The sequence below is a fragment of the Leishmania martiniquensis genome, chromosome 28 (assembly GCF_017916325.1).
Source record: "Leishmania martiniquensis isolate LSCM1 chromosome 28, whole genome shotgun sequence".
Taxonomy (NCBI): domain Eukaryota; phylum Euglenozoa; class Kinetoplastea; order Trypanosomatida; family Trypanosomatidae; genus Leishmania; species Leishmania martiniquensis.
The window spans coordinates 163761-184713 of NC_090163.1; the positions used below are offsets into that span (position 1 = coordinate 163761).

The 20953-nt window shown below is 56.5% G+C and overlaps 5 protein-coding genes across 5 annotated transcripts; all 5 read right to left on the reverse strand.

Moving 5' to 3' along the window:
- Nucleotides 1-124: 124 nt before the first annotated feature.
- LSCM1_03060 (uncharacterized protein) lies at nucleotides 125-796 on the reverse strand (the record flags this gene model as incomplete). The annotated part of the gene is made up of 1 exon (XM_067320612.1): nucleotides 125-796. One exon carries the CDS (start codon nucleotides 794-796, stop codon nucleotides 125-127), a length of 672 nt encoding a protein of 223 aa, XP_067177222.1.
- A 1317-nt stretch (nucleotides 797-2113) lies between these two features.
- Nucleotides 2114-3688, reverse strand: LSCM1_03061 (uncharacterized protein; the record flags this gene model as incomplete). The annotated part of the gene is made up of 1 exon (XM_067320613.1): nucleotides 2114-3688. One exon carries the CDS (start codon nucleotides 3686-3688, stop codon nucleotides 2114-2116), a length of 1575 nt encoding a protein of 524 aa, XP_067177223.1.
- A 7245-nt stretch (nucleotides 3689-10933) lies between these two features.
- Nucleotides 10934-13081, reverse strand: LSCM1_03062 (uncharacterized protein; the record flags this gene model as incomplete). The annotated part of the gene is made up of 1 exon (XM_067320614.1): nucleotides 10934-13081. One exon carries the CDS (start codon nucleotides 13079-13081, stop codon nucleotides 10934-10936), a length of 2148 nt encoding a protein of 715 aa, XP_067177224.1.
- A 3772-nt stretch (nucleotides 13082-16853) lies between these two features.
- On the reverse strand, nucleotides 16854-18008 carry LSCM1_03063 (uncharacterized protein; the record flags this gene model as incomplete). The annotated part of the gene is made up of 1 exon (XM_067320615.1): nucleotides 16854-18008. The coding sequence occupies one exon, from the start codon at nucleotides 18006-18008 to the stop codon at nucleotides 16854-16856; it is 1155 nt and encodes a 384-aa protein (XP_067177225.1).
- Nucleotides 18009-19544: 1536 nt separating this feature from the next.
- Nucleotides 19545-20450, reverse strand: LSCM1_03064 (uncharacterized protein; the record flags this gene model as incomplete). The annotated part of the gene is made up of 1 exon (XM_067320616.1): nucleotides 19545-20450. The coding sequence occupies one exon, from the start codon at nucleotides 20448-20450 to the stop codon at nucleotides 19545-19547; it is 906 nt and encodes a 301-aa protein (XP_067177226.1).
- Between the last annotated feature and the right edge of the window lie 503 nt (nucleotides 20451-20953).

Here is a 20953-nt window from a genome sequence, read left to right on the forward strand (position 1 = left end):
CGCGACCGTCATCGACACTCAGCAGAAGGTAAGGAGCGGCAAATCTGCAACCACCTAATGGGCCCCCGCTCACACACCGACACACAGACAGAAAACAAATCTAAAGCAGTCACAAAGGAGACGATCACATGACCGGAGACGTCGAGGCCGTCCCGCCATAGGACTTGACGGCGATGCCCGTCTTGCGCGATTCCAAGAACTGCTGCCGTGCTAGGTTTCCACGAGAGGGGAGCAGACGGCTTGACGACGATGTAGCGCTGCTTAGCCCTTCTGTATGTGTGCCCTGAGCAAGCGCTGAGGACGACACAGCGGACTTGCCACACATCTCTTCGTCGTCGCCATCGTTTGCGGCGTCATTCTGGCTGTGCAGGCACCAGTTGAGCAAGACCACAGTCAGCACTGTGATGGCAGCGAACAGAAGAAACCAGCCAAGCAAGTGCAACAGGGACAGCTGCGAGACGTGCTCCGAGAGCGACTTAGTGTCCACGGTGTCAATGCCCCCTTTAAGCAGAGAGGTCGTAGTCGTTTCTGTCATAACGAGGTGGTCCCTAGAGGCGGAACTACTACCCGATGGCGTGGAGATGGAGAGCAGCGGAGGCGACGTGGTGGACAGCAAGGCTGCCGCAGCAGACGCGACCCGAGTGGAGGCGTTGTGCAGGGTACCGTTGGCACCGTCGATACTGGCGTTTACGAGGCGCGCGAGCTCCTCTGAGGCTTTGCTCGCGTAAATAATTTCAGGCTTGAAAGGCGCCGCTGCTTGAAGGGGCCTCACATTCTCATCGATCTGTTGGCGCATCGCTACAAGTGCCAAATGAACAGAAACGTATGTTGGCGGACTGAGAGGTCAGCAGAAGGACGGCGACGGGGAAAATGGATTGAAGGGGGTGGGGGTGAAGGGACGGGCAGCGGGGTGGCGCGAGGCGGCGTCAGAGGGGAAGTCGCTCGAAAGAATACGAAGCATGCGCACATGCCTGCGAGATGAAAAAAAACAAGAAATGTGTATGTGTATGTGTATGTGTGTGTGTGTGTGTGCGGGAGAGAGACGAAAAACGTGTAGTGATGGACGGAAAGGTAATTCGAGGGACAGTGACCGACACGTGCCCGAGAGGCTCATGCAAAGGGAAAACCATGACGGGCTCGAAGGAGGGACCTGAGGAGAGCGCCGCTTGCGCCGATGCGGACTCAAAAAGCAAACGGGAAGGCGGCGTGGCGGGGACAAAAAAGGGAGATGAGGACAAAAAGGAGAGAGGGACGCCGCAAAGGGAGACTGTCGTCACACACATGAGCCACGCTCACGACCCCGCTTCCCTTCGCGCTCTCTCCCCTCTCTCTCTCTCGCTCTCTTGCTGTCCGCCTCTGCCTCCTGAACTTCGCGATGCGGCGGTGTTTACCATCGAATGCGTGCGTTGAAGGCTTCAATGCCATTTGTTAATCAGTTCCTTCTCTTCCGCTTGTCCTTTGGGTGCTGTATCGCTGTCACCGCGTTCCTCTTCAGTCGCATGAGGTGTGCGCATCTCTCGCAGTAGCCATACTTTCTGTTTCGCTTTTAGGTGCGCAATCGCCCCCCATTTTACGACGTCGATGTCTCCACGAGAGCGATGCAAGCGCGCACGCTGAAGGGGAGGGGGGTCGCATCAAATTAGCCTCGAACCCTCTTTGTTGATCAAGCAGATACTCAGAGGCACAGACAAAGACAATACGTGCACATGGGTAAAAGGCAGCAACAGCGCACAGACGCGCACGAGATATAAAATTGGGGGAGGGAGCTATACAGCAGGCGCACATGAGCGGGTCTTGAGGCTAAAAAGAGATGCAGCAATCAGAAAGGCAGTGGATAAGCGAAGCGTGGGAAGGGGTGGGGCAAGACCGCGAGACTCAGCATGTGTGCTCCGCCGGCAGCAGCGGCGGCGATAACGCGCGCCAGGGCCGACCAGCGAAGAGGGCCAAGTGCCGTACTCGCAAAGAAACAAAAGGAAAGGCAGCAGAAAGAGGACTCCGAAGTGCGTCGATGGTCGCTTGACGGCCGCGAGAAACAAGTGGGTGATTGCGCACAGCGCAAGACACGCAAGCACACGAGAGAGGGGGGGCATGAAAAAAAAGGAAGAGAGCAGTTTTACAGCGGAATGTTGCCGTGCTTCTTCCATGGATTGTGAAGCTGCTTCTGGGACAGCCGCTCCAGGTCCTCGCACACACGCATACGGGTCTCGCTTGGATCAATGACAGCATCGACAAAGCCCTTTCGAGCGGCGGAGAGGGGGGTGCAGAATGCCTTCTCATACTCTACGACACGCTGCGCCTGCTGCTCCGCTGTCTCCTTCGAGTACAGCAGCTTGCATGCACCAGTGGCGCCCATGACGGCAATCTCAGCGCGCGGCCAGGCGTAGTTGCTGTCGCCGCGGAGGTGCTTCGAGCTCATCACATCGTAGGCGCCACCGTAGGCCTTGCGCGTGATGATCGTTATCTTTGGCACTGTCGCCTCGGCGTAGGCGTAGAGCAGCTTCGCACCGTGGCGAATGATGCCGCCGTACTCCTGCTGCACACCAGGCAGGAATCCTGGGACATCGACAAACGTGATGATGGGTATGTTAAAGGCGTCCGCGAAGCGCACCATACGGGCAGCCTTGACCGAGGAGTCGATATCCAGAACGCCAGCCTGCGCCTTCGGTTGGTTGGCAATAATGCACACCGTGCGCCCCTCGACACGGGCGAAGCCGCAGATAATGTTCTTGGCAAAATGCGGCTGGATCTCAAAGAAGGAGTGATAATCAATTACAGGGAGGATTGCATCGCGCATGTCGTACGCCTCCTGCGCCTCCAGCGGCACCACCGTCTTCAGTGAAGAGACGTCGCGGTGGCGGTTGTCGTCCGTTGAAACAATCGGGGCAGAGCTACGGTTGTTTAGTGGCAGATACGAGTACAAACGGCGGAGCTGTGCCAGCGCGACGATGTCGTTTGGGAACGTTCCTGCCGACACCCCCGACTTGGTCGCGTGGACGCGCGGGCCGCCAAGCTCGTCCTTGGTCACAAGCTTGCCGCCGACGGCGCTAACAACCTCCGGGCCCGTCACAAACATGTAGGACGAGCTGTCCACCATGAACGTGAAGTCGGTGATGGCGGGCGAGTAGACGGCGCCGCCGGCGCAAGGCCCCATGATGACGGAGATCTGCGGAACGACCCCGGATAAGAGCGTATTCCGCAGGAAAATGTCGGCGTAGCCCGCCAGCGAATCCACCCCTTCCTGAATACGAGCGCCTCCCGAGTCGTTGAAGCCCACAAGTGGCACACCGATCTTGGCGGCTTCGTCCATGATGCGCACCACCTTAGATGCGTTGGAGCCGGAGAGAGAGCCGCCAAACACCGTAAAGTCGTGCGAGAACAGAAACACAGGGCGGCCGAAGACCTTTCCGGTACCTGTAATGAACCCGTCGCCCGGCACCTTCTTTTTCTCCATACCGAAGTTGTGGCACTCATGCTCCACCAGCGCATCACGCTCGCGAAACGTGCCGGGGTCGCAGAAGAGCTGTACGCGCTCCATTGCAGTCAGGCGCCCCTTCTTGTGACGGGACACCTCGACTGCGGTTGGAACGTGCGTGTGCCGGCCAAACTCCTTCGTTAGCTGAGAAATGCTCCTCCTGTCCGCACCGCCCGTGGCCGCGGTGACTGCCACACACCGCAGTCGGCGAATCATTTTCCTGATCGAGTAGCTTGGCGTGCCTCCGTGCTTCTTTGTCTCGTATCATTCCACGCCGTTGCCCTCGCACAAGCAAGAACGCGGACAGCAGCGAAGAGAGCGCTCAGGCGAACGGAAGGGGCGCCGCAGACGCGCAAGTCAACGAAACGGCGCACAGGCCGAACCGTTCTCGACAAGCGACAGGGAGTCTGTGTGTGTGTGTGTGTAAGTGAGAGGAATCAGGGAGAGGAGAGAGGGCAGAGCGGTGTTTAGCGGATTGGCCTGCTTTGCTATGGATGTCGACTCTTCCTCTCCATCAGGGCTCTGACGTCGGAGCCTCGCAAAGAGTGTGAGGAGGGGGCGGGAGGAGGAGGAGCAATGGGGACCAGGAAAGCTAAGAACGATTCACGTACAGGTGTGCTGTACAGCGAGAGAAGCCGGAGGGGACGAGTGAGGGCTGCGCATATGGAGAAAGCGGGAAGGGAAAAGCAACAGTGAGGGCAGAGGATATTAGAAACTGAGAGGGGGCTGTGAAGACAAGAGGGTTAAAGGGTCCCGAGGGCGCGGCACAGCTGCTCTCCTGCTTTTTTTCGTGCTGTTTCGACTCAATGTCTGATGTGTCTCTGTGGCCCGGGCCCTCTTTCTCTCCGGCCGAGCGCCGGCATGCCCAATCATCAAGCGAAGCGATCGAAAGAGGAAGGGGGGCAGGGTGGAGGGCGAGAAGGCCTGCCACAGGTGAAGGTGAGCAAATCTACTGCCCACAGGTTACTCTTGACGCGCGCATGGTCCTTCACCTTTCCATCTTCCACACGCTACGCTTGGAAACCGTTCCATTGCCCGACCGCGCCGGCTGCTGCACTTCTGCTCGCTTCTTTTACTCCGTCTCAAGTGAGATGCCTTGTCGATATATATATATATGTGTGTTTGTGTGTCAGCACACCCGCACAGGTGCGCAGAGAATGTGAAAAGAAAAATAGAGACCACACTCGTAATAACGCTCGACGCAAACGAGGAGCAGCGAGCCAAAGAGATAGAAAAGAAGGCGTTGGAAGAAGTTGAGGTAGGACGCCTGCACCTGCTTGAACACAGCCATCACGACAGCATGCACACACACACACATCAGCACCGTTTAGTCCTACAGGAACCAAACATTAGTGTTAGCGCATATACATTAACAACATGGAAAAAAAAGAGTGTGTAAGAGAGAGAAGGCGTGACGCTATGAACAACATTAAGCGCCGACGGTACAGTCCGCATAATTTACAGCCACCGAAGTCTCTGAAGATATCTCCACGCGTCTGTGTTTGCTCGCCTCAGAGGCAGACTCGGAGAGAGGCGCAGCCCCCTTCCCCCTCCCCTCTCACCACCACCACCACCCGAAACGCGATCGGCCACACAGCTAGACACACATGCAGAGAGGAGACAGGAGTGTTACAGAGAATCGAGCCGAACTCAAATGACACACACGCAGAGAAAGTGAGAGAGAGAAAGATAAGGACAGCCCAGCACAACAGTGAGAGAGGGGGGTAAAGGGGAGTGGAAGGGCGAAAAGCAAAATGCAAAAGATGGAACAAAATCGATACATTTTTTTTCTTCCCATTAGTGGGGGTTCTCTGCCATGCCTGTTTCGGGTGCCACACACACTAAAGCGCGCGCGCAGACAGACACACGTCGCCTTCACTTCGATCCCCCCGGCCCGTCTCGCACAACGCACAGGCACCAGCGCCGCGTGGGGTGCCAAAGGAGGCGTGCAGACGCGCGTGACAGTGGGTGCGCCGGCGTCGCTGCCCGTGCGCGGCCTCTGCCTCAAGCGCCACCTACCCACCTACCCACGCACACACGCACCGCTTCACGCGATGCCTCGCAGCCGCGCCCCGCATGCCCTGAGGGGCCGGGGTGAGACAAGCGTTCTAGTCGCACCGACACTCCGCCCACCATGTGGGTGGCGCAGATGTGCGCACCGTAGCGCCGACATCGGCAGCGCTACATCGCACCGGCACCCTTGCGTCACGCGTGCTCGGCCCTGCCACCACCAGAAGCGGCTCCGCCTCTGGCAAGGAGAAAGAGGGAAGGGGGGGATGCGTGGCTTGCTCCCCAGGCAAGGGGTGGGTTGGGGGGGGCCTTGCCCACCCCCCTGAGAGACACAACACAACGGGAGGGGTGCGTCTCCCCGCCCAGCCACCCTCTCCACCTTTCCGCTGTCTAGGGAGCCAAAGGAGTAAGAAAAATAAAAAAACAGAATAGCACGAAAAAAAATACACGAAGGAAAACCAATGCAGAGTTGATCTCTCTCTCTTTTGTTGTTGTCGCCTTGTCGGCGCCCGCGACAACGTGTTCGTGGAATGAGGGGATGCCCGTTAGCGGATGTGTGTACGCGTGTCGTCGGGTTGTATGGGTATGTACAGATAAAGACAAAGTCAGGTGAAGCAGCAGCAGCGAAAAATAGAAAAAGAAAAAGAATATAATGGCGCTATGACACATCAACGACAGATGGGGGTGGGGGTGGAAGGGAAGGAAAGAGACCAAGAAGAAACTCAGCTACCGCCGCAAAAGGGGAAGCGTAATGGTCGACGAGGAGGGAGGGAGGGGAGATGCATAGGAAGGAAAAAGGAGCGCTCACGCACAGGAGATAGCGAAGCGAAAGTCAGCAAGGGGAGTAAAAGATAGCGTGAACGCGCAAAGAACAGACAAGCAAATAACGGTAAAGTAAGAGGACGACGTGCGTGGGCATGCCGAGGGCGTGTGCGAGAGGGTCGCGGAGAGGTGTGCTCTTGAGCGGAATCCAGAAGAAGCCAACGCAAGCGAAGAACACGAGTAGCGCAGTGGTGAGCTTGCCTGTGCTTCTCTGACGTCCACAACGGAAGGGGAAAGGTGGACCCCGGGGGATGTAGGAGCGAAGCACGATGCGGCGAGGAGTCGTCCTCTTTCGTGGAAGAAACAACAAGCCTACCAACCTAGTGGAACAGGTATAAAGGGAAGAAGGGGGGGCGGCTACGTATGCTGGCTCCTCCTCATCTCTGACGCCCCCTTTTTGTCAGCATCCTTCTGGCGCCTGCGCTTCCGTGCCCGTGTGTGGAGCAGTATCTGGGCATTCGTGGATTAATCTCGTAGCGTTCCTCAGACTCACACACGCGCACATCACCAGCTGTCCTCTCCACCGTCTCCCTCCATTATGACACCGGCAACAGCAAAGATGCGGGAAGTCGCCCTCTTCCAGCATTTTCACTTTCTTCGCGACTTCCTCAGAAAGCGAAGCGCACACACACGTGCGTCACAGAAAACGGTGACGAGGCAAAGTGTGCACCACACACACACACAGCGCAGAATGAAGAGAACCCTCCATACACGCACACGCACACACACACACATCCCTTTTTCTTTCCGTCCTCCTCTTCTCTTCACGCTGAGGCCCACGTTGTGGCTGCGCAGAGGCGCGTAGCAGACATGGTTCGCCGTTTCTACTTCCGCCCGCCCCTCCCCTCCCCTCCTTTCTCCTACAGCGTGCTGACCACTATACATATCCTGTAGTCCTCTCTCTATATATGTATATACGTGTGCGCACATCGAAACGCGTCTAGATATACACGTATACTTTATGCGGGTGTCTTTTACCGGCACCGAACTGAGGCACAGGAAACAAAGGAAGAGGAGCAGAGTAGGTGGAGGAAGAGGGGAGGGAAGGGGAACGGAGAGGAACTCTTCCCTTGTGTGTGCGTGCGCGCGCGAGAGGCAGAGGCGATCCATACATGAGCATAAACGGCCGGAGGCAGAGGTGGAAGGGCAGACAAAAAGGGAAGAGAGTAAAGTGAAGGGAAGGTAAAGAGGGGAAAAAAGAACCTGAGGAGCCCAGGGTTGACTTCGCGGCGAGCAGCAGTACACACACGCGCAGTCACGCAGACATTCATCTTTCCCTGGTCTCACCTTCGTCTTCTCTGCTCTCTCTCTCGATTACCCTCTTCTCTTACCGCTAGAGCGTCACGTATGCGGGCACGTAAGGGGGGAAAAGGGTGCAAGGGCCCGCAGGGAAGGAGGATCACGAGAACCCAACACAAAAAGAAGTACAGCCAATACCACAGCAGTGAAGGTACACATACACACAGACACAAAACACAGACGGAAGGATACGAAGCGAAGCTGCGTGGTGATGAGGGCTTCATGGAAAAGGTCAAGGCCAGAGAGAAAGGGGGGGGGCTAAAAAAAGGAGACAAAAAAGCGGTGAGAAAAAGCGCCGAAAGTCCGCAGAAAAAAGTTCGCGTCAGTGCTCCGGCACCCATTCCTTCCCGGTTCCGTTTGTGATGTCACGTGTACGTCGACGGGTCGACTTCCGCGCTTCACCCGTGTCTATGCCGGAATGTGTGTGTGTGTGTGTCTGTGGGTGGGTGGGTAGGTGTCCTCTGGTGTCATGACAACACCCCCACAAGAAGAGCCGCCGCAAATGCTTCGTCGTGGCCTTCTTCCTTGACAAGGCTGTGGCCGCTTCCGCCTTTTCCTTTCCCTCTTGCCCCTCCTTCTCCTGGCCGCGACTTCGCCCTCTTTCTTTTTCCTCCCCGCGTAGAGTCGCGGAGGTCACTCCCCTCGTGCACACGTTGCTACTTGTAAGACGCCCGCAAAGATCAAGAGACCCAGCGCGTGGCAGCACGAAGTAACCACTGAGAGGACGGCACATCTGTATATATATATATATGTGGGCAGATAGCGGGTGCGGAAGCGCCTCTACTGCCCATCAGGTAACACGAGTAGGCGTGCGCCCGCTTCTCCCTCACCTCTGCCACACTGCTGCAGCAGACCACCTCCCTTGGAGTGGAGAGCCGCAGAGACAGTGGAGAGAAGAGGCGCGTGAGGAAAGGAAGACGTCAGAGCCAAAGAAGAATAAGGAGCACGCACGCGGGCACACAGAGAAGCCGCCAAGGGTACGCAGGACGAAAACGCGCTGAATAGTGTTGGCTCTCTCTGTTTTTTTTTGTTTAAGAAGAAAGAAAAAGAGAGAGAGGGGTGGGGTGGGGGGAGGAAAGGAGAGGGGCGCCACCACGGCACCAAATAAATCAATGGGACGAGAGGAGAGAAAGAGAAACGGAGGCCGAAATGAGGAAAAAGGACAGCAGCAACAAGGAAAAGAAGATGAGTGGACGAGTGTGGTGAGTTGCGGGTTGGGGAAGAGAGAGGGAGGCGAAACAGAAAAAAGGGAAAGCACTGCTGAGTGTCGGCAGGAGAGAAAAGAACCTGGCCGAGCAGGAAGTAATGGTGAAGCTTTTTTTTTTGAACAGGTACGGACAACCGCATTCTGTGACAGGCGTATGCGCACCTCTTCGTATTCCTTCCGTGCACATGGCAAGAGCAAGGAAACGGCTGAGAGGGCGCAGGCGAGGAGCATGTGCCGGCGCACGGGCAGCGCGCCCAGACGCAGCCACAAGAGCGAAGGACACAACGAAAAGAAAAAAGAGATACTGCGGCTCCAGTGAGCTAAGAGGCACACTGTGGGCGGTATCGCGGTGCTTCGCGACCCAATAAGGGACGTTGTCGAGGAAATAAACGGAGAAAAAAGGTAGCGCAATCAAAGCAACGAAGGGGACAACAACAACAGCAGCAGCGTTCTGAGCGGCGTCGCATGTATGTTGGAAAGCGCGAGAGCAGCACTCAGCAATCACACAGGAAGGGCGCCAGGACGAGACCGGAGACGGAGAGTGCTGGCATCCTCGTCTCCTATATGTTAGCTGGAGCTACCACTTTCCCCTTGTTCAACTCCTCTCTATGCATCGCTGATCGCCGCTGACGCTCCGTCATACTCTTGTTTCATGAACAGCAACAGCATCTACGGAGATCCGCCACTTCCTCTTGTCCCATGCACCTTAGCGTACTCAGTGCATGCACAGGCCCGTATTCACCTGCCCCGTTGTTGTTTTGGTTTCGCTCCAGCCCCGTCACTCTTCGTCATTGATCACGCTTAGTTGGGTAGCGGCTGCCCTGCATACTCGTCCTTTCCCCCTTTGGCCACCTCGTAGGGCTCTGATCACAAGTGCGGCAGGCCTTGATACCAAGTGGCGCACACGCCAATCACACCCTGCGCTGATCGCCCCGTTTTCTTCGCTCTTCCCCTACAGCGCCGTTTTCGCCGCCCGGCTGCTCGTATCTTTGTTTTGATTCTGTGACGCCAACACGGGGGCAGAGTGAGCATGAGTGCTTGCATCTTTTCTTTTTCGCCTCATTCCTATCCTCCACCAGGAAAACGCGCTCTTTCCCTCTTAACGAGAATTTTTCCCGTCTAAAGAAAGGAGCTTGAAAGCAAGCGCCGGTCGGATAGGTGTGGGGGCGCTCGTGCACCGGCTCTTACATGTGCAACGCCATGCATGAAACACCCGCAGGCACAAAAAGCCCTTGAAAAGAAAAAAACACAACGGCATCGCGCACGAAGCACGGCCTCACATTGGCAACCGAAAACTACGAAGAGCCATTAATCAGCCGTGAGGATAAAAGGGAAAGCAGGCATACATGAAAAAAATTCACACGTCTGCGTGTGTGTGTGTGTACTCATGCTTGTATGTTCGCCAGCGAAGGCTACGACCCATGCGGCGTCGCATAAGCTTTCGTCTGTCTGCTGCTTGTCTTTTTTTCATTTTTTTGCTCTCTTTATATTGTCTGCGCAGCTTTCGCGCATCCCCCCCTGCCCCCCCCGCACACACACAGACACAGAGGGAGAGGGAGCCATCAAAGAACAGAGAAAACGTACAAAATGAGAAGGTGAAGGAGGGGGTAAACAAAGAAAAAAAAGAAACGCGAACGAGAGAAAGGGGTAGGGGGAGGAGGGAGGAATATGTGACGCTGTAGCGGCGGCCGATGCCAACTCATAAGAAGACGCGATTACCAGTCACCACTGGGGATGACAGGGGTGACTCTTCAGATACTCTCACAGTCACTCGCGTACGGGCAAATCCATAGGGATGAGAAGGGGCGGAGGTGAAGAGAGAGAGAGAGCGGCCGCCCATACAGACCGAGAGGAAGCTGCGTGCGACCTCATCGCACCATTGCGTACCGCTAAAAAGAAGAAAGCAGGAAAGAAGAAAAGGTGAAGGAGCTGCACCTTTGGCGTTTTACTCGGGAAGACGAGGAGGAGAGAAGAATATGCGCCCTCTGGCCAGCAGCACCGAGCGCTTTCCGCGTGGATGTCGGGCGTGCTTGCGTCTGAGGAGGAGGAGAGCAGCAGCTCGTTGGGCACGATGAAATGGCCGCGGCGGGAGAGGAAGGGAGCAGTTGCTTGAGGCTTTTCCTTCATGCGGCATCGTACGCCGGCCAAGTCATCGTCAGCATCTCCTCCTTCGTGATGGGCCGTAGCGTCCGCAAGCGCAGGCTTGCCGCCGACTCAGCAAACGTGCGCACCATCACATTGGGCCGCAACGTCTCCGAGCGTGTACAATTGTTCGACGTCATGAGAGAAGCTAACTCGAACATGGAAATGCAGATATGATAGGTGCCAGGTACGCCTTGGCGCGGAGCGTTCATGATCTGCTGCAGGCACAAGTGGAACGGGGCTTCGCTGTCGTGCATGCCGGCTGGGCTGTCTTCTGCGGTCACCAAGTCGAGGTGGCCACGGACGCGCTCCACCACTTTGGGCCACATGGAGCAACAGATCATGATAGAGTTCGACTTGGCCTTCTCGTAGTACTCCTGGAACACCTCAAAAGTGAGCTGATCGCTGTCTTCGGACGAGAACCCGCAGGAGAGCGTGGCGTAACACGTCATCAGCAACTCCTTCACTTCCCTCCGTTGGCTGCGCACCACGTCAGCGACGGGCAGCCATCGATACTGCTGAACCGCCTCCTGCGCAGGCAGCACGCTACTTACCATACGCGACATCATTCGTACCGCTATGCGAACGCAGGCAGCGGTGATGAGGGGGCGCGTGTCCTCGGCCACGCATTTCGGCGCCGGAGAGGCGTCGCTCAGCTCATCTGCCGCGAGAGCGCAGGCAGAGCATGCCGTGACGTATTGGTCCAGCAGTCGATGCACCACTGGCACCCCTTCGCGCCATCGCCCGCGCTGCGTGCACTCTACCCAGTGGTGCTCCACCCACGCCTTTGACTTGCAGCTTTCACTGCAGTAGAAAGCGTTGCAGTCGCTGTCGCAGGGGACAGGGTGGACGACCACTTGAAGAGAGCTAAGGAGCTGCTTCGTCAAGCCAGGAATCTGCTCCGTCACCTGCGCCTCATCGACGAAGGGCCGGCCGCAGTGGCAGCACATCGGGCATCGCTGCCGCCCGCTCACGACGCGGTATATGCCGCATGAGAGCGGAAAGACACAGCTGGAGGCCTCCTTCATCACAATCTCGTTCGCGTCGATGTTCTGCGCCGAGACGGCAATGGCGCGCTTCATCGAGCTGTCGTACACAATGCGCATCTTTTTGTAGCGCTTTGTGCGACCCTCGTACAGCATTGCCACGGAGTTGCCCTCAAGCAGGTTCCGCACCACCGCGCTAGAGCTGTCAAACTTGAGCGCGGTGGCGTACATTTTCTGCGCATCCACAAACTTTTTCATGCTACGCAGCACGTTGCCCGTTCGAATGTACCCGACACTCTCCCGTGGAAGGAGATGCACCACGCGATTGGCATCCTCCAGCGCCCGCTCCTTCTCACCTGTCAGCAGATACGCCACAGAGCGACTGCTGCGCACCCGCGCCTCTTCCTCCGGCATCTCTTCAAGAGCGCGGTTGTAGAAGCGAAGCGCCGCCTCGCAGTTGCGCTTGCCTATCTCTGCCGTCCCCTTTCTCATGTATGCCATAAAACTGCGCCGGCGGGCCTCGTCCGATAGGCTTCCCATACTGTGGGCGCTTCGTAAAGACTTTAGCGATGTCAGCACGCCACTGTTGCCGGCAGATGCCGTTGCCACCACTCTTGCCTCCACAACTGTGCCGATCGCCTCTGCGGCAGTGATTGTGGCAGCTCCAAGCTGCCCGGGCTTCCTTACGATGTCTTCAGCATTGCCATCAAGCTCCAGGCCGGAGATCCCGCTGCGAATGCTCGAGTAGTATCGCGTCGCCTTCACCTTGGGCTCACTAAGGCACGCACGGTAGAGGGTACAGCCGACACGCTCAAAGCCGTCAATGTCGTTGCACAGCACAAAGGTATAGTCCCCGATGTGTCTGTCCACCCGCACCCGGCGCCGAGGGACCGCGAAGACGGCCTCCATGATTGGCTCCCAGTGGCTGCTTTCCTGCGCGATTTTGGCGAACTCAACGTCGCGTAGCTCCACCTCGCACCCAAGCGGGTAGTCTTCGGCGGCCGGGGCAATTGGGCGGTCCTCCAAATTGCTCGCCGCGAAGAATGGCATGTCAGGGACATCGCCGTCATCCTCGGGGCAGAGAGAGATGAGGGTGTCCTCCTCCGCCGCTGTCGCCGCTGGCACGTCCAGGGGCATCTGCATATTTTGTACAGCGCTGAACCTCTCTAAAGTGATTTGAGGAGGTTCCGTAGCCCCCCACGGTCAGTTTACGCAGCCGTATTGACCAAATCGTGACTTTTTATGTTTGTGTGCGTGCGAGTGGGCGTGGGAGTCACCCTTACCCTTACGCGGCAACCCCTCTCGCGCAGTCCCCTCAGCCCCTTTCGACTTACACCCTCCTACACACAACACTCACTCACGAAAACGCAACGATGCTTCACTACCCTTAATCCTCACAGATGTAAACGTATACGGAGAGCTCGCACAAAAAAGAAAACGAGCACAATCCAATACAACAAAAAACAGTCCCAAGGCACCCCTTCTTGAAGGGGTGAAATGCGCGCAAAAGAGCCGCGCACGCCACACACAGACAGAGAGAGCGCGAGAGAAAAGGGGGAAAAGGAAACGAAGGCAGTGCAACTTTAGCGCTGTTTACGTTCCTTACATAAATAGAGAGAGAGATGGGGGGAGAGAGCGGTACTTGCTTGGAGGTGAAGGGGAGAGGGAGAGAAAAGAAGGGGTGAGGTTAGGTGGTGGAGGGGGAGTGGAGTAGCAGAGCGAAAGGAAAAGAGGTCAAAAAAACAGGGAAGCGATGGGAAGGCAAGCGGAGGTGAGGCAGATGCGGAGAAGAGAAGAGGGGAAGTGAAAGAAGCGCTAGGGAAGGCAGCAGGAGAGGGAGGGAGGGGAAGAGAGGAGGCTGAAAAAGGAAGATGTGAGGAGTCAACACATACGCACACACACACACATGCACATACATATACATACACACACATACAAACAAACAGAGAGACTGACTTTGACAACCAAAGAGGAAACGGGGGAGCCTATTCGAAAAAGAAACGAAAAAGGAAGCGGAGGTGCACACACACACGCACACTTAAGCGCGCGTGCGCAGAAAAGAGCAACAGGCGCAAGAAAAAGAAGAAGAGAAGGTGGAAATGTGGAGGAGAGAGAGAAAAAAAGAGGGTCAAAGATAGGAGGAGAAAAGGAAAGGGGGGAGCACGCCTGCACACATACACACAAGCAAAGCGACGTCAAAAAAAGGCAGAGGGTAGAGTTTGTGCGTGTGTGTGCGTGTGTGTATCTGAAATGGTAAAGGAGACGAAGGAAACCACTGTTTGCCGCTAAGCGTCGATATCGTGTTTTTTGTGGTGGTGGTGGTGGTTGCTGAAGACCCCCTTTTGCTCTCTCGTGGTCTATGTATACGCCCTTCGTTCGATGTGTTGGCAGCGGGAGGGGAGAGGGGGAGAGGGAGGGAGCGGTGGCAGGGCACACACGCTCGCGCACAAACGCAAAGACGGGCAAGGGCGAGCTGGCAGTCGTAGCGCGGGCAAGACAAGGAGAGGGGTGGGGTGGGGAAAGAAGAACCACGCGTACACACAAAGGCACACATAAATACACCAAGACAGAGAGAGATGATGAAGGACGAAAGGAAGAAGAGAAGCGGCGGAGCAGGCGATTTCTTTATCTTTGGTTGGTGAGTTTGCGGCAGTGTGTCACGTGAGCTGAACGTCAAGACGAGGGGTGGCACACGCACACACACACACACAGCGACGGAGAGTGCGTCAAACTGTGTTGGAGGTTCGTTTCCTTTTTTGTGTGTCAGCTTTGTTTCTCCTTTTCGATGCGGTGCAGCATTTAGTAGCACTTTTCATAGAACGCTCGCAAGCGTACTTCTATATGGGGGGCGCTCAATAGGACAGCAGAGAAGCGAAAAGAGGCAAAGGGAAAAGAGTGGCTGGGCGGGTAGAGGATAGAAGAAGAGTATGTCTACGGAAAAGGCGCCAAGGCATGCACGTATACACCCCACCACCACCACACACACACACACGGCAACGACACGAGCGGCAGTATCTGTTCAGAAGGGCGGGGAAAGCAGTCCAAGATTATACCTCTGCGCACCAGGGAGAGAGAGAGTGGCTAAATGAAGATAAAAATAAAAAAACACTCCCGGAAAGCAAATGGGGGCAACGGCTGGATGAAGAAGGAATAGGAAAGGCGGGCGCAACGACCTTACTTACAATTAGACACACACGCCCGAAGACACTAGGCAACTGCTACCTCGGCAAACGGAAGCGAAGTAGCCACCGCAGTGAGTCGAAGAAAGGGGCGTCGCAGGTGCTGCCCCGACACAAGGGAAGAGGGGAGGGTAGGCGGGTGGAAGAGGCCCTACTCCTGGAAAGTGGGCTGAATGAAGGACGCGAGGGGAAAAAAGGACAACGAAGAAGGGGTACGGAGATGCACACTTTTACGCAGGAATACGCGCCCCCTCACACACACACACACATGCACACACTTGCAGAGACAAAGAGACGCACCCAGAAAGGGAAGTAGAAAGAGGGGCAGTGGTACGAGAAGAATGGAAGGGGTGATGACTGGTGTGTGTATCTGGTGGTGGTGATGGTGTTAGCGGCTGGGGGAAGGGGGCGGTCTGGTGCGGCAGACACAACACGCAGACAAGTAGAAAACGCTGAAAACGAAAAAAAGCGTAATGCGAGGGCGGGCGGGGGCAAAACGGGACTGTGTATCCGCTCGCCCTTTCGCTTCTGTTTTTTTTTGCTTCTCTCGCACGGGCAACAGTGTGGGCCCCTCACACCCAACGAAAGGGAGACGAGGTAACAAGCACAATGACGGGGAGGGGGAGGAGGGGTCCTTTAACGGCCTTCTCGTCCACCTGCCTCTTGTGTATCTTATGCGCCTCCTTTACAGCTCTTTGTGGCGCTTATTGTTTTTGACCGTTTCCTTCGATTAGAGAGAGAGAAAGCGCGGCTGTGTGTGACTCTGGCGTCTGTGAATGGTTTCCTTTTTTTCTTCTTCTGTGGCTACGCGTTGTCTATAATATGGGTCTCCTTGGTGCCTTGAGAAAGAGAGAGAAAGACGCCGGTGCAGCACAAACATCCAGGGACGAAGGACGAAGGGGCTGGGGCGACCACGACCGTCAGCGTATGCGCGTGTGCCCGTGTGCCACGTCGTATATGTATGTGCAAGAGAAAGGTATAGAGAAATGAAAAGTAGGGCAGAGGAGGAGGCAGCAAGTATGGGCCCAGTGGGACCCTTCCCTGTCCTACTGTTCCCCCTTTTGCTGGATGTTGGTGCGCGCGCAGGTAAGACCCTGCAGCCTGCGCATAGGCGTGTGCGCGTGTTGTCCAGATAGTCCGTGTACGCGAGCCGACTCGGCAAGGGGCAGACAGGGTCAGAGTAGGGACGTTGGTGGCGTGCGTGAGTTCAGAAGCCGCAAACAGGGGAAAGAGAAGGGGGTAACGTGGTGAAGAAAAGGGCAGACGGCGCCTCGAATCGGAGGGGGAGAGAGTGGCGGGCTCCTCCGCCAACGCTTTTGCTGCCGCGCCGAAAGACGGGGGAGAAGAGATCGAGAGAGAGGGCTGGCACTGCCCAGTACAGAGACACCTCTCAAGAGCGCTGGCAGCACCAAGAGGCATCGGTTTAGACGAACATATACACACTCCGATGATGGACGTGAACAATATCGTCCTTGATGGCCATCATCCGCTGGCAGAGGTTTTGCCTGCTTTTCTCCGCGTCGCCGGATTGACAGAGTCCGAAAAAAAAACAGAGGAGACCTTCACATCAGTTAAGGCGGCAGCCGCCGCCGCCGCCCTCTCTGAAGTTCGGATAGGGAGGCGGTGGGCGAGAGGTGGAGGAGTCGGGGAAGGGGTAAAGAACTCGGAGACGAAACGTCATCGCTTCTTTTTCATGCTTCCTCTTCTTACGAGCGCACGCCAATACTGTGGTCTCACTAATGATCGGCAAACATAACGTCGAAGAGCTGAGACATGCGCATGGCATCGCTGACGGCCTCGCTACGGTCACAGAGCAGCCGCTTCATCCTTTCAACCTGCGAGGCCCAATTCACGGTCGGTAAGTCAATGGCCGACATTAACCGCGGCACCTGCTCTATGATGAGGGTGCTGCGGAACTTCTCTTCCGTACCGGTTGGCGGCTCCATAAAGGACAGTTCCTCGAGCGCACGCTGGACATCTTGCAGTGCAGGCAGCTGATCCAGCAGTGTCTCGCTCATGAGCGATCGTAGACGCAGTAGCGTGGCTTTCTTGTGCTGCGTGTACGGGTACTGTCGACGACAGCCGGCGTCGCACAGCAGCTTATGCAGGCAGAACCACGCATGTGCCTCTGGCACACATACCCGCTGCGACTCGTTCCCATGCGCCAAGACAAAGGCGCCGCTCTGAAACTTCTGCACCTCGCCAGCAGAACTCCGCAGCCACGGCTGAAGGAGCAGCACCTCAGCCAAGCCGAAAGGGATGTCGTTCTTCCGCAAGATGCTGTTCATGGCAGACATCGGCAGAGCATCTAAGCGGTCCGTGACGAACCACAGCAACGAGATGCATCCCATTGCACGCTGAATGCGCTGCTCCCGTAGCTGCTGCTCCAGGTACGCGAGCGGGCTCTCCTTCGCGGCTGCAGCAGGTACTTCGCCAAGGTTCTTCTCAGAGAAGAGACAAGACACCTGGCGCCAACAGTAATCAATCAGCTCTAGAACGTCATCGCCGAATCCAACCACGACTTCCTCGTAAAAGCATATGCACTCCAGCAGGTTCACCAGTACCGACTCGTAAGCGCAATACATATACGTCGCCGTCGGGTTTTGTGTGACCGCCTCGAAAACGCCCGGCAGCACGCGCTGCCGCCAAACCTCCATCACCAGCAGCTCGTGCAGGACGTCGCCAAGCTTGTCGTGCTCCAGGAGGAATGACTTCACGAAGTCGTCTGTCTTCTGCGTGGCGTTGCTGTGCGTGCACATGTTGAGCCGTTCTATTGCCTCACGTTGATCTTTCCAGGAAGGCGTGCCCACCTCTTCCATCGAGAAGGACCGTAGCTGCCGAATGCTGATCTCTGCATCCACGGGTGACATGACAGTGCCTCTGTACTCCATTTCAGCTTTGAGAGGTCGTGCAGAGGGAAAGAGAGAGAGACACAGGGGAGGAAGGGAGGGAACGGGGATTTGGTATGCGTGCCTGTACGCGGCCTTGAGTCAGCCGTGGCGGCTGTTTATCGAGTACTACGCACGAATAAGTGGTGTGCCACGCCGGCAACAGGGAAACCCACCCCACTCCTCCAAGAGCACCCCCACTCGCTGTAAGCGTGAGGCAATGCGCGGCTGGGTACGTGCTCTCAAAGATTGCGGATCCAAAGACAGGGGCACGAGGCTGGTTCCCTAGCGGCCAACGAGCAGTCTGTGTGCGGACGATGGTGTGGGCTCCGTCTCTGAATGCGCCCGCTGCGCTCGCGTCAGAAAATCTATGGGTGTGCGGTAGATGCTGGCCGCGGTACTGGTCTGCCTCAAGGTTTCCTTCCTTGTAGTCCTGTTGGTGTGCGGGTGCGAAGGATGTGATGTATGCGTGTGTTTGTGTGTGTGCTTGCCGTCGTAGGGAAGCGAAAGGAGGCAGCGGTGAGGAAAGAGCAAACGTTTGTGACAGACGCACAGATCCAAGGTCGGTAAGAGCAGTCGCCCCGTGCAGAGGCACAGCGCCGAACAGTAGCTGTGGCGCCCACCAGAAAAAGCTGGGGCAGCGAAGCAGCGCTTCTCACCAGCCGCAGCGCGAGGTAGTTATCCCCGCCTCCTCCTGTCCTTCGAGCACGCCATGCAGAAATCGTTGGAAAAGCAAAAACGCGCGGAGGGGGGCAATAGCGCGGAAAGGCGGCTCCATGTTCTTTAGCTTCGAGTGTTGACCAGCATGCAGCATTACAGCGACCAGGAACGTGATGTCCTGCTCGGTGCTGTATGAGGGCGGCGATTCCACGGCTTACGTGTGCGTCTAAGAATAGCAACGGGAGGAAGATGGAAAAAAAAGAGCTGTAGAACAGCAAACACACATGAAAGAAAGGGACACGACGGAGGACAGCCAACGAGCACGGCGGCCACAGCCGAGTTCTGCCCTCATGGATGAAAGAAGAGGGGGGAGAAGAGACTCTAAAGACGGCACTTACAGCGGGGGCGACTCGTGCAATAGAGTGACACCTCCGGCGCGCGACAGCATACACAGAAAAGAGCGTCCCAGGGGTAGCGTACACCAAAAATAGAAACAGGGAAGATGAGACGAAAAAGCGGAGGGCCTGAGGGCGAAAAAGATCTGACGTGGGCAGCGTCGTGAGGGAGAAGGCGGCGAAGGAGCACACAGACATACGGTGAGGGAGGGGGGCTGTGAAGGGACGATGCCACGCTCGATAAATAGATGGACGTTTGTCGGATCTTTGACGGCGCGAAAATGCAGCCTCCAGCGCCAAAGCGGAACGCAACCTCCTCAGGCACGTCTCTAGCGTACCCTCTACTGAAGCGCTTCATGCCTACAGTGTGCATACTGCTCTTCGCCCCCCCCCACACACACACACGAGGAAGAGGAAGAGAAAGAGAGAGCGTGTGCATCTATCCGAAGAGATCGAGTTCATGCGCTTTCTAAAGCTCACTTTGTTAGCTGCGCGGTCTTTTTCCCGTCGGCGGCGTAATACCGTTTGGAATGTAGTAGTACTTCAGCAAGAACGGGTGGTTCAGCACGCGGTGCAGCGCCAGCCGCTTTGATCCTTCGCGTATGAGCAGATTTGAAATCAAATCCTTCGCCTCTGGCGGGACACTGTCGGGGATACTGTATTGCATCGCATGAATCTTCTTGTAGATTTGGTCGTTGTCCTTGCTGACGAAGGGGGTATGGCCGACTAGCAGTTCAAAGCAGAAGATGCCCAGGCACCAGAGGTCGGCGCTCATGTCATATGGCTGCCGACTAACTATCTCAGGTGGAAAGTACTCAGGTGTGCCGCAGGAGGTCTTGCGTCGGTTCAGCGGGTCATGCACAGACCAGCCGAAATCGGCAAGTTTGATGTTCTGGTTGTGGTCGAGCAGAATGTTCTCGGGCTTGATGTCGCGATGCAAGATATGGTGCTGATGGAGGTACAGAAGCGCCTCAGCTAACTGCGCCACATAGCGGGCTGCCGTCGGGGGTGGGAACAGCTTCACGCGATTCAACTCGCTGTAGAGCATGCCATTGCTGCATGGCTCCAGTATCAGGTAAATATCGTGCTCGTCGAAGAAGTAGGCGTAGGTGCGCAGGAGGTACTTGTGCCGCGTGTTGAAGGCAATCTCGATCTCGCGCCGCAGCTGGTTCGCAATGTCGAACTCTGCCAGCTTTTTGATCGATAATTTCTTGATGGCAACGACGTAATTGCTCTTGCGCACGCTCGCCAGGTAGACATCGCCATAGTTGCCACCTCCCAGCTTGTGCAGCAGCTCAAAGTTGTGTATGGTCCACTCAGACTTTGGGCATGGCGGGACAATGATAAAGTTGTTCACGACACTGTCGTCGGGGCCGACCTCTGTCGTCATTCTCTTACCCGCCGCAGCAGCTGTGGTGGGTGTGGATGTGTGTGGGTGTGGATAGGAAGGCGGGCGAATCAAAGAGGGCAGGCCTGTGGGCTCAAGGAGAGAAGGCGATCGTTGCTGAAATGGAAGAAACGAAGCAGTGGAAGACGGGGGGTCGCCGCCAAAGATCACGTCTCTCATCGATTCCGCAGACGGAGAGGGGAGGGGGTGGGGCAAGGTAGAAAACGGTGGTGAGCTAAGCAGAGGGCTGGGCCAGAGAGAGGAGAGCGAGAGCGCCTAACCACAGGAGTGGGGGTGAGGAAGCGGTGGGAGCGCGCGACGCCGCAGGGACCGGGTAGACGCAAACGCAACGGCGGCGGTGCTTTCCTCTCTATCCGGAGGAAAGAAGAAAGAGAAGTTGATACGACCCCCTTTCGCCCATTGCTTACCAAGGCAGTAGCTTGTGACTGTGCACTTCTCTGTGCCATCGCTACGAAGTGGCCACCTCCGCAGCCGCTACTGACATA